Below are 13,299 nucleotides of genomic sequence, written 5' to 3'. Positions count from 1 at the left end.
ACAAAGGACTATTATCAAGGATATATAAAGAACTCAAAACAATCAGTCCCCCCAAATATAATGACCCGATTCAAAAATGGGCATCCGAAATGAACAGACATTTCTCATACAAAGAAGTAAAAGCAGCAAGAAAATATATCCCTCTATTTCTTAATACCCATCTTTTACTTTGTTTTTTATTTGCATTTTGGGTTTTCCATATAAGAGAAACTGTTCGATATTTAAATTCAGGTGTCTAATTTATCTCACTTAACATTATGGTCTTGAGGTGTATACATTTTCCCACAGATGCCTCAGGCTTATCTTTCTTTTCTTTTTTCTTCAGTACCAGCAACTGAACTCAGGACCCTGTGCTTGCAAGGCCACTGACTAAATCCCAGCCCAGGTTTATCCTTCTTGTCATTTGTTTTTGGTACCAGCGATCGAACTCAGGACCTTGTGCTTGTGAGACAGGCAGCGGCACCGCTGAGCTAACTCCCCGGCCCCAGGTTTATCCTTCTGTGTGGCAGAGCAGTACTCCATTGAATACAGATACCAACTGTATGTATCCACTCATCTGTTGATGGGCGTACGGCTCATTTCCAAGGTTTGGCTACTGTAAACTGTGCTGCTATGAACACGGGAGTGCATATGTCACTGTAATAGGATGACTAACTGTTTTGCCCGAATGTGACAGTCCTGAGGGGAACTGCACGTGTGCCCTATGACTTCACCCCGGCCTGCATTTGCTTGGTGTTTTCTCACGATCAGCGTGGTCATGGGTAGCTGTCCCCTCCCTCACACCGCTTGGGGGTACGCAGTGGCACACGACACCCCGGAGGTACTGACCTTCAGCATGTGGCTACAGCAGTGCTCTCCGCATTCCTCCACTGAGGGGTCAGAAGTCCAGTCTGCTTTCTGTGTTCTGGGAATCGAACTCAGGACCTGGCCCTTGCCGGGCAGGTGCGGTGCCACGGAGCCACATCCCCAGCCCCAGCTCACTTTCAAGTGGTAGGAAGCTGAAACTAAGTTATTTCCAATCATTGTCAGGAATATTTGTCTCATGACTCTATCTCTTAAATCTTTTATTTGTATCAGTATGGACTCATGCATATTTACTTCATAGTTGGATTATAACACCAGATGACATTATTTTGTTCCTCAAAGTCTTCCAGCTTCGGCCACGGCCAGTGTTTGTGCTGGCTCCTGGGTCCCTCTGACGTAGCCTAACCCACCTGTCCCTTTAGCTCTCTTCCTTTCTGCCTCTACAAGTGCTCCTGGCCATCTCCTATTTCCTCTGACTTAGGCTTAGAATTTGTCACTTTTCCTAGCAGTCCTGGCTCCTCTTATTCAGGAAAGGTATTTAGAATCCGAGACCTGGGTGCGGGGTGTATGTAGGTGGGGTGTGATGGCTTTTCAGCCCTCTCAGTAAACAGCTGGGGACTACATGTGCACGGACTGCTACTCCACGTATGATGCACACATCCACTATTTCTGCATCCATGCACCTGAGCACAGATGGTAAGTTAGACATGAATTCCGAGCGCAACCCTTTTACGTGGATTCCCTGAGGGTCTGGAGGAGTCAAATCTCTTAACAACATTTCCAGGTTTTCTTCTTCACATTTTGGGTAAAGAAAAACTCTACGGGCAGGAGGATGCATCCTGTATCTTTACCCCCTTCAAATTTATGGCAAATCAGCAACAGAAGCCAGGCAAGTGACAGAATGCTTTATACTCACAGAGAACACCAGAACGGAACAGTGTAAGACGTGTATTTAGTGAAAAATAAGTTTTAGGTTACATTCTGTTAAAAATATAGTTGTAGGGGCCGGGATTTAGCTCAGTGGTTCTGCCACCTGCCTCGCAAGCACCAGGACCCAAATTTGATCACAGCTGCTGCTGCTGCTTTCTCCTTCCCTAGGAGAAAGCCAAAGGCAGACTTGGAGACAGACAGATGGACAGACAGACAGGCAGGCAGGCAGGTGGGGAGGGAAGAAGACAGGACGAAAAAGAAGGAAGCAAGGAAGGGAAACAGGTTCTACATGCAGTGATTAAGACAAGTCATCTCCAAAGAATTGCAGTTAACCCCTCTATTTTCTGCCCAGGCAAAGATGCAGCTTTCTGATCCCATATAGTTGGAAAGAAATATGTTGGGCGGCCTTGACATCTGTAAAAATACTCGCTAACTCCCACATAGCTTGTTTACAAGTAAGTGTGACCGTAGTGGACAGGTGCGGAGCGGTCACGAGAAATGCTACCAAGAATGAGCTAAAACCAGTCCTTCAGCAGCACAACTCATGCAAATAAAGAAAAAAGAAAATGGAAACAGTGCGCTCCCGGTTGTGCACCTCCGAACTTACCTGCAGGCACAAGATGTGACTGCTAGGAGGCCATCCTCGTCCTGGAGGAGATGGGAAAATGAGGCCCACGATGCAGGCAACAGAGGCGCATTTTCTCCTCTCCAAAGATCACAGCCTGCAGGAGGCAGGGTTCTCAGAGGCTTCAGCCCCTGAGGCACACAGCTTCGCCCAACTGCTCCCCAGAGGGGCAGATGTGCGCAGGACAGGACCCCACCCTGCAATTCCATTGCTCCCCATGGCCGGGTCAGGGGACCCATGGATGCTGCAGAGGTGATTAAAGTCCCTGATTGGTTGACCTTGGGTTATCAAAAGGGTGGTTAGCTGGGGCATGGTGGTGCACACCTGTAATTCCAGCACTTGGGAGGCTGAGGCAGGAGGATCGCTGTTAGTTCGAGACCAGCCTGGGCTACACAGTGAGTTCCAGGTCATTCTCAACTACACAGTGAGACCCTGTCTCAAAAAAACCAAAACAACAACAAAAAGGGAGGTTATCCTGGGAAGGTCTGACCCAGTCAGGGGAGGCTTTTAAATGACCAGATGTCAGAGACAGGAGTAGTCAGAGGCTTTTTAAAGCTGCTGACCTTGAAGAAGCAAACTGCCATAAATTCTGCAGCTGCAAAAAAGTGAAGACGGCAGACAAGCACATGAGCTTGGAAGAGGACCCTGGACTCAGGTCGCAGCACAGCCTCTCCCCTGTGGAGCCTTCCTGATCTAATCACCCCTTAAAAGCCCCACCTCTTATGCTGTCTCATTGGGAATTCAGTTTCAAAGTAGGAATTTGGGCTGGGTGTGGTGCTGCACACCTGAAATTTCAACACTCAGGAGGCTGAGGCAGGAGAATCACCCATGGGTTCAAGGCCAGCCTAGGATACATAGAGAGACCCTATCTCAAAAAACAACAACAAACAAGAATGACAAAAACACAACCCCCCAAACACAGTAGGAATTGGGGGGATAAATAATGAGACCACAGCATGCTATGTCCTCACCAGACACTGAATCCCCTGGCATCTTGATCCTGGGCCTCTCAGCTTCCAGAACTGTGAGAAACAAATTTCTGCTCTTTGTTACAGCAGCCCAAACAGACAGGTACATCTATCTGGGAGAATGGACTCTGGGTCAAGACCTGCTGTTCACACCAGGGTGACCCAGTCCTTGTCTGCAGATGTAGGTGGCTGTGGCCAGCACACTGCTCTGCAATGTCACCGACCTGGGTCTGCCCAGCCCGCCGGGTCCCCTCGCGTGGGCTCCACACATCAAGATCTCTAAGCTCTGTAAGTGACCGCTCACTAGCCGGAAACCAGAGGGAACCACGCCTTGCCTCTTCCTCTTTCTCCTTTCCCCTGGAATGCTGCAGGACTCCCAGTAAACCTCTTCCCAAAGGAAGCCCCAGCCCCCCACTCTCCTTCCGGTCCCCTAGGCCCCTTAGCCATAGGTCAGCCAAGCTGCCCACCTACTTTGCAAAAGCCCCTGTGGAGCGTGGAGTGGTATTTCTTAGCACATTTGCAGAGATTGTGTCGTTTTATCATCCTGATACAATATGCCATGTAGTGTACATCCTCTTGCCAATGTCCCATGAAATTTCTGTGAAAAAGCCACTGCTTGTCAGACTTCCATCTCTTTTGAAAGGCATGAGCCTGTAATCCCACTGTCCAGGAGCCTGAGGCAGGAGGATCACTGAGAATTTGAGGCCAACCAGGGCTATAGAGTAAGACCTGGAGAAAGGGAGAGAAATGGAGAAGGAAAGGGAGGGGGAGACAGAGAGACAGAGACACATTGAATGTGATTTATTGTGTGTGGGCCAACTATAGTTAGATCGTCCCAGCTGGTGATATTTAGTGCAATGACAACCACAATATCTAAACTGCTGAGCATTATCTGGTGACAACTTGGGCCAAAGTATGGGCTCACCTTAAATGATCCCAAAGTGCACCCTTGCAATGATGCTAACTGGTGTAAGGGAGGATGTTAGCCTGCTACCAGCTGGGACGTGTCTCATGATATTTCACGGATGCACACCGCAAGTCGTGTGAAGGTCTGCAGGAGAGCTTGGCGGGGTGCTGTGGGTCCGGGAGAAACGCATGTTCTAGAATTGACATTTCAGAAGGAAATCCAGGTAAGTGATTTGGAAAAACAAATCCTTTAAATCACCTTATGAGCCCCAACCCTAAAGGATTCAGTGTGTTTAGAAATGATAGTCTTCCCTAGAGGGTGAAGGAGGAGTGTGGCCGCCCTTGCCACGCGTATGCTGCTGAGAGATAAGGTTCCCTGGACAGGAAGTGGCTGGTGGGGGGCCGGGCAGTCAAACTGGGTCTGCTTGTCCTTGTCATCTGCTGCCAAAGTCCAGAGAAATCTGAGGGATACACAGCCAGGGCTGGGGAAGTAGGCAAGACTTTGGGCTGTGTTTGACTATACTTGGGAAATGTTCTATGTATGGTAGAGGCTGACGTGGAGAAGTAGTAGGGATGAAGAGAAAGTTAGTGTACTTTGGCACTAGGAATTCTTTTCTTAAAAAAATTTTTTTTGGAGACAGTGTTGCTATGTAGTTCAGGCTGGCCTTGAACTCAGTATGGAGCCCCTGCTGGTCTTGAACTTGGGGTGGTCCTCCTGCCTCAGCCTCCTGAATGCCGTCCAGGATTATAGCATGTGCCACCACGCCTAGAGACACTGGGAATCCCAAGGGGACTCATCTCCATATCACATTGTCTTCTGTGAGGAAATGCCCGAGAACACTCAAAAGGGCATGCGGGGACCTCAGCTGTGGCTGGAATTTCATATGTGTATGTGAGCCGTGCTACTGGAAGGGGACAAGGCCTCTGTGAAGTCTGCCTGGGAAAAACAGCAAGCAAAAGAAATCCAAGATTTCATGAGAATTTTGTTGTGTCACTTAACTTCTCACCGTTGGTATATCTGATTGGGAGAAAAAAGGGAAAAAAATGCTGGTTGGGCTTTGAGGTGCTGGTACAAAGGTGTTAGCACAGCAAGTGTGTCAGAGGTCCCGTCAGCAGGTGGTGTATGTTTGGCGTCCATGTGGGGGTTATATTGTCCCTACACATGAGCAGAGCACCACCAAGAGCCAGTTTGGCACACAGGTCAGATAATTATTCGGTGTCCCAAAACATAATTTTGTTTTTTGAGACAGGGTCTCACTATGTAGTTTAGGGTGGCATTGAACTCACTGTGTAACCTAGGATCTCCTCAAACTCTTGAGATCTCCCTGCCTCAGCTCCCTGTGCGCTGGAATTACAGATGTGTACCACCATGTCTGACTTATCATTAATTTTTGACAAGTTTGACATAAATGTTGGCTGTGAATTCCTAAGCATCACCTCTTAGGACTTCTGAAACCTAGCTGCTTAGATAGATGCAAAAATGAACCAAGTATTAACTCCTTGTCTTACCCCCGGGGCACGTGGGCCCATTGGAGCTTTGAGATTCGTTGAAGGTCACAGAGTTGGTAACCCTCAGAGCTGAGCCTGAGTTCCTGTAGCCACTGTGCTTCCGTGCAAATGGCAGGCACCAGGTAAAATGTTGGATGATTCCTCCTAAACTTCCTGCAGAATCCTAACAGTTTCTGCTTAGACATTAAGCAGTGTGCTTCAACATAATCATCTTCCAAGACTGTTTCTTCTTGAGCTCCTGTAATCCTAGCACTCAGGAGGCACAGACAGGAGGGTCGGTCGCTGCAAGTTCAAGGTCATCTTGAGCTACATAGTAAGTTCAGGGCCAACCTGAACTACAAAGGGAGACCCTGTCTAAAAAAAAAAAAATCCAAACAAAGCCAAGCAAAAAACAAAAAATAAGAAAGAAAGAAATGAACCGACCTTTTATAGAGGTTTTTTTTTTTTTGGTACTGCGGATTGAACTCCGGTCCTTGTGCCTAGAAGGCAGGCAGTGGAACCACTGAGCTAAGTCCCCAGCTCTACTGGCCTGTTATAGTCTCAGGGTTGGACTCAAGGGTAAGTGCTTGACCATATCAGAGTCCCTGTGTCACAAGGCTCTCTCCGGTTGTTGGGAAAGAGGAGGAATCTCCTTTCTGTCAGAACCTGTAACAGATGGATGAGTGGAGACAGGAGTTTGAGGCCTGCGAAGGAGAAGTAGAACTGAGAACGAAGGGAAACTGAGGCCACACACGATGGCTGAACTCTCACATCGCAGGCGTTAACGGAGAACGGCTGTGTTTTGAATTCTGTGACCTAATGGATATTCGCTTCGTGTTAAAAGAGACGACTTTGTTGATTTAAGTGGACTTTTCCGCCCTTTGGAATAGAAAGTTCCAACGAAGGATACATTGCTTTGTTTAGATAAAATAACTTCAGAAAGGAAGACGACGGAAGTCACTAGAGAACACATCTGAATCAAGACTTTGAATTGGTTAGGGTTACTTTCAGCTTCAAGTTACAAAACACCCATCTAAAAACAGAGACAGAGAAGCCAGAAGTCTTGGGCTTGATGAACCAATAGGTGCAATGATATCAGTAAGGATCTGGACTCCCGGCTGTTTAAAATTTGGGGCAAAGAGTGGGAAAAGGTGGGACGGTGAGACTTAGCGTGAAGGTGATTTGAGTGGATTCAGATGAGTCTGAGAAATGTGAATCCCTAATTCCCCCTAAGACTCTATGCCTTTTTTCTCTTTAAAATTGAGTGATTTTGAATTAGTTTAAAGCTCATAATAAGTTGTAAAAATAGTGCAGAGTTCTTGGATACCCTCTGGCCAGGTCCATTTGATGATAATACCTGCTATGGTTTAGATATAAAATGTCCCCCAAAAGTCTTATGTGGGAGCTGGGGCCTGGCTGTAGGGGGTAAGGACCTGAAAGGGTGTCTTTTCTTCTCTCTGGCTCCTTCCTTCTTTCTCTGGTTCCTGATCTCATGTAGGGAGCAGTTTTCCTCTGCCATGCCAGGTAGGTTTCTGTCTTGCAGCCAGTTTACCATGGACTGACGCCATGGAAACCTTGAGCCAAAATAAACGTTTCCTCCCTTAAGTTATAGGCGCCAGGGATCTTTGTCCCAACAATGGAAAACAGCACAATTCCTTGTAAAAACTAGGAAAGTGACATTCATACAATATCATTATTAACTCGGGCATAGACCTTATTCCTATTTTGCCAGTTTTCATACGCATGTCTTTTTGTGCATGAGTGTATAGCTCTATGAAATCTCATCATAAATGTGGATTCAATTAACTTTCACCCTGTCAGGGTACAGACCCATTCCATCACCACAAAGAAGCTCCCTGGTGTTACCCCTTTTTATCATCTTGCCCCCAGCTCCTCTGCTCTCTAGTACTATAATTTTGTCACTTTGGGGATATTTACCAGTTGGGAGCCTACAGTGTAACTATTTGCGATAATGCCTTTGACATCCCTCCAAGTTGTTACAGACATTTACAGCTTTTCTGTTTTTTAAATTGTAGAGTAGTGTTCTATTTCCTTGAGCTTTCTTTACCAACCGAAGCACTCCTTTTTCCGATGTCTGAGGAGACTAGCCTTCTCTTGAAACACCACAGGAGTTTCAGGTGTTCAGGAACATCTGAGGCAGTTTCTCATCTGTCCTAGGAGAAGACAGCTTATAAACCAAACAAATGGACAGTCATGTGCAGTGGGGCGATGTTCCTGTCACTGACACACAGCACGGATCATGATAGCCACCCACAGAGCCTAGGTGTGCCGTCAGCGAGGTCATTCTGTGATGTTTATACAATGACAAAATTGCCCAGTGGGGCATTTCTTGGAAATACTCCCACCGAGGGATGGATAATTATGGCACCACAAAATTTTGCAAATATGTACTGCTGGAGGAGTGAGGGTATGTGTGGGAATGGGTTCTAGAAGTGACACAGAGAAAACCCAAACCACACCAAGTCAGCTCTTAACAGTGTACCTGGCTGAGCCAGTCAATCTGGGAACGCTGACTAGAATTTTCAGATATAAGTGGCCCACGTAGCAGAGTGGTTCACTGAAAACTGTACTGAAAAGGTAGCTTGCTTTTGGTGGGCTGAGGTGCCAAAACATGTGTGGTACGGTGTGTGTGTGTGTGTGTGTGTGTGTGTGTGTGTGTGGTGTCAGAGATCAAACCCAGGGCTTTGCACATGCTAGGTAAGCATTCTACCAGTGTGCCATGTTTCCTGCCTTCCCTGGTGTAATTTCAAAGTGGGGACCCAAAAGCTTAGGGAGAAAAATTGTCCCCAAAGACATTCTTCTTAACAAGACACAGGTATGCAGGAGAGAAAGAATTGCCAGTGTCTTTTGTTTTTTTTTTTTAAGACAGAGTCTGCTATGTAGTTCAGGCTGGCCTAAAACTCACTGTGGACCAAAGGCTGGCCTCAAACTTATGGTGATCCTCCTGCCTCAGTCTCCCAGGTGCTGGGATTGAGTGCCGGGACTATAGGCATGGGCTACCATGCCTGGCATGCCAGTATCTTTCAAAAGCTCACTGCAGCTGACCTGCAGGCAGGGCTGATGGGTGAGGTTTTGCTTTGCGATGTGTTGATTTCCATCCAGACCAATAGAGGCCAGGTGCAAAACCACCAAGACCAGGTGAATGCAGTTAGCAACATGTGCAACAGGGTAGGAGCAGCAAACGGGTTAGTCCCAGAGTTCTTTGGTGTTGGCTGCTAAAGGCACTTCAGCAATTTCTGATCTACGCAATCAGAAAAACTCAGCTCTGGTCAGCAGACAGTGGCCCGAGTTGTTGCAGCTTTCCATCTAGTCTGGACAGAACTCACTTATGGTCCTCAAGATGTCCCATGCCAACATTTCCCCTATAATTCTCCTCTTCCTGGCCTTTCTCTCCAAAAGGGACCAGAAGCCACTATTCAAAGTGAAGGGCAGTAGGGAAAGGCAACTGTCTCTCTTAGAAATTCCTAGCTTGGCTAACCACCGAGGGGTCCAAGAAGTCGCTGGAGTCTACTGGTCAGAGGGGGTGGTCATGGAGTCCTGTGGTGAACCTAGTTGGGCTCCAGTTTGTTAGTGAATTACAGTACTTTCCCATGTTTTAGTTTTTTTTCTTTTTTTTTTTTTGAGCCAGGGTGCACTATGTTGCCCAGGCTGTTCTTAAACTCCTGGGCTCAAGTGATCCTCCTGCCTCAGCTTCACAGGTGCTGGAACTACAGTTAACTTCCCTAGGATTTTTTTTGTTTTGTTTTGTGGTACATGCTGGGGGTTAAGCCCAGGGGCACTCTCTAACTGAGCTACATTATCAACCCCTTTCCTTCTCTTCTGTGTTTTTCTTTCTATTTAAAACAAGGTTGAAGTTGCCCAGGCTTGGCTAGAACTTGCAACCTTCCTGCCTCAGCCTCCTAGAGGGCTGAGATTACATGTGTGCACCACCATATCTGGCTTTGCCTAGTTGCTGAATGCACAGTTGGCACTGAGATACTTGGCAATTGGACTAATATGCATATTGGCTCCTGATCTGTGGAATGAGATATTTCAGTAAGAAAGTCTGACTCGGAACCCTGTAACTACGCTTTTCCTACCGAAAAGCAAGCTCAAAGCAATACCACATCCTGGGGGAATTACAGGGTGTGCCAACATCAAAGACTTGCAAACTGCGGTGAGAATGATTTCCATAATGTTCTTATTTAACATGCTTATTTAGCTTGCAGTGGAAGGTGGGTCCTGTGTATTGCTGCACACTTATTCAGGTTTTTTTTTTTATTTCAGTTTCAGTTGCAGCGGCTGTTCTAGATGAGGCCTCTTTGCTGGAGTAAATAAATATTGTATGCATCTCCAACTATTGTAAATGTTGATCTGAAAATGCATTTTCTTAATACCACTTGACAAACATCACAAAGTGTATTGCTTTCTCCTAGTAGAGAGAGCAGCGTATCTTCATTATCTTTCCTCAGATCTGATGTAGTCACTGGATTTAGGGTCCATGCTACTCCAGTATGACCTCATCTCAATTTATTATATCCACAAAAGCCCTATTTCCAAATAAGGTTACAATGCCGGGCATGGTGACCCACACTTATAATTTCAGCACACAGGAAGCTGAGGCAGGAGGATCACTGCGAGTTCAAGGCCAAATTATAAAGTAAGACCCTGTCTCAAAAACAAAAATCGAAACAAACAAAGATGATCATGGCTTTCCTCACAATATCCTGCCCCACCTCCTCCAGGGTATGTTTTATTTTGCTTTTTCCTCTTTTTCTTGGCCCAAGCTCACTCTTCACTTCTACTTTTTCAAATAAATTTTGTCACTGCTAAAACAATAAACAAAAAAACAACCAAATAAGGTCACAGTCACAAGTGCTGGGGGTTAGGGTTTCAACAAATTTTTTAGTATACATTTAACTTGAAACCCTAGATATCTATTTAAAACCAATAATTTTCCCAGATTTTCTTCCTTCCTATTTTGCATATTGAGTGTTGGTTGTTGTTTGGGACTTTTTGTTTTTCTTGGTCACTCTAGCAGAATTGGTCTGCCAGTTGTGTTGGTGGTTGTAAATTTTATACTGTTGGCAACATCCCAGTAGGATTGTGGCTGCACTGGAAGTAGATGTAATACCTTCCAGGTATGCATATAATTTTATGCCTCTCTTTCTGGGGAAGGAGGATACAATTATCTTCATTTTAAGTGGAATATTTGCATTTTGTCAGGCAGATACATGATGGGGTTGTTACATGGACGTTTGGCATGCTGAAAGGTGAATATGCTGCTGAACTCCTGAAAAGACAGACTTTCTTTTTGTTATTTGTGGGAGACAGAAGGGAGACGAAAGAGAAAAGATTCAATTTTTCTGGTTCTTTTTTTTATTTTTTCTTATAAGGGCTGTTCCAATTCCACTTTGTAACAGGATGTGCCCTGGATTTCTGGACCTCTGACTTTGGAAGTGGTACTGACAGTCGAGGTGACTTTGGACTCATTGTTTCTGAAAGGACATACGTTTCTGGAAACCATTAACTGCATTCATTCAAAGACCTTGAAATAGTATTGGCAACACCATAGTGTTGCAGATCCACAAGGCATTTAACAAGGGGCTAGATGGATAAGAATATTTATGTAGAGAGAAATATGTCCAATAGTAGATAGGTTATAGTCTTAGCTCTCTAGTAATTTTTTTCTGTAATCCTGGACAAGTTGCTTAATCTCAGATATAGGGACTGGGCTGAGTTGCTCAGGGGTATTTCAGACACTCTATTGAGTTCCTCTATGGTCCAGCAAAGGCAGTGGAAGAGGATACCAGGGAGTAGCAATTACAGATCTTCATTTAGTGGAAAATAATACTCGTATTAAAAAAAAATCTCCGGAATTAAAATTAAAAACCCAGGGTTTGGAGGTGTAGATCAGGAGTAGAGTTTGTGTTCATGAGCAAGGTCTTAGGTTCAATCTCCACCCCACCAGCCTATTTTAACATTAAACTATGCCACAGTAAATATAAAATAAAATATAAAAAAGCCTGGGAAGCTGAAACAATCAGACATGTAAAAAAATCCATTCCTGATATATTTGATGGAAAATGCAAGGTTACACTGTTAAGTGTCTGACATCTCAGCTGCTTTTACTTGAATTAACTTACTTTAAGTCAATCACAAATGCTCGTATAACTTTTCATAGTAGCCATATTTTATTGTAAAATCTTTGTTTAAAAGTCTATGCACTAATCCAGTAATCGGTTTAACTGGTTAACAGGCAAACAATCTAGAGAAGACCTCAAAGAGAGTGGAAGAGTTGGTAGCACAAAAATACTTAAGAATGCCCTGAACTTATTAGGAACAGCTGAGTAGCTCTGTAGTCCTGGAAAAGTTACTTAAGCAGTACCAGCCAGCCTCATTTCAAAGTGTACAATAACACATTTAACATTTCCAGGGTGAAAACATTTTTAAACACAATTTAGACATTTGGCCTCTGTATTCTGAGCAAATTTTAATTTTGTTAAATCTCTAAAATTGCTGGATGTGGTGGTGCATACCTGTAATCCCAGCACTCAGTAGGCTGGGGCAAGAGGATCGCTGTGAGTTCGAAGCCAGCCTAGGCTGCACAGTTAGATCCTGTCCCCCCCCAGAAAAAACAAAACAAAACAAAACCAAAAACAATCCCCCCAACCCCCCCACTAAAATTAGCTTTATTTTGCAATTGACTCCGTAATTGGTATTTTCTTGTTAGATTTACTGCATTACATAATAATTCAGTGGGTCCATTTTACAGCCCCTTTCTTGTCTTTTCTCTTGAATATTCGCTCTGTTGGAGATTCTCCTTTCCCTGGACTCGTGGAAAAGCAATAGTGTAAGCTAAGAATGCATCCGGGGGAACAGTGGTTTTGAACCCCACACACTATGGTGTTATTTAAGTCATGGCAACCACTCTCAGTCCTATTCCAGGTCGTATTTCGCCAGTAGGGGCTGAGTTCTGTCTGCGTAGGGTTGGTTATTCGTGGGCAGACTTTACGGTGGCTCCCAGCATTCAGTATTATTCTCTCCTTAGAAATGTTCCCAGTTTACACACGCAAAACTACACAGCACCTTTAATCTGTGCTAGAGTCTGCCCTATCCCCGCCCCCGTTAACAAGAAGAGTCACCCAGTAGCAGGGAGTCCCACAGTTACGCTCAGGACCTCTGGGAGATCGGCCCTTTAAGACCGACCTCCTGAGGTGCAGTCTGGCAAGCGGATGGGCGACTCCGTCTCCCAATCCTCCAGCTCCACCTCCACACCGGCCACGCCCCTCCCGTCATAGCCAATGGGGTGCGGCCAGAGACCCACCCCTTCGTCCTTTCAAGTCGGGTTGGGCCCCCCCCGCCGCCCCTTTTCCAGCGCCGCGCGCATGCGCACGTCACTGCGCCGCGGGGAGCCGCTTAGAGATCGGTTTCCTTCTTTTCTTTGGCGATCCCGCGACTCTCCGAAGCCCTTCCTTCCCTCCCTCTTTCTGCCGAGGCTGCCCTCCCCCGCCTCCGGTCCCAGTCCCCGGGAGAAGGTGCCGCTCCGGCCTTGGGTGCGGCCGTACCCGGATGTGG

At 45.9% G+C, this 13,299-nt stretch overlaps 1 protein-coding gene across 1 annotated transcript in view; it reads left to right on the top strand.

Moving 5' to 3' along the window:
• Positions 1–4,342: 4,342 nt before the first annotated feature.
• The window catches only part of Mib1 (mindbomb E3 ubiquitin protein ligase 1), a gene marked incomplete at its 5' end in the record, with an annotated part of 108,608 nt that continues 99,651 nt past the window's right edge, over positions 4,343–13,299 (top strand). The window contains one exon of the mRNA XM_010638707.2: positions 4,343–4,457. Coding sequence (XP_010637009.2) covers positions 4,343–4,457 — 115 coding nt within the window. The remainder of the gene's footprint in view (positions 4,458–13,299) is intronic.

This window comes from Fukomys damarensis, unplaced genomic scaffold, assembly GCF_012274545.1.
Source record: "Fukomys damarensis isolate Sample0158 unplaced genomic scaffold, DMR_v1.0_HiC HiC_scaffold_30, whole genome shotgun sequence".
NCBI lineage: Eukaryota > Metazoa > Chordata > Mammalia > Rodentia > Bathyergidae > Fukomys > Fukomys damarensis.
This window is presented reverse-complemented; position numbering and strand designations above follow the sequence as displayed.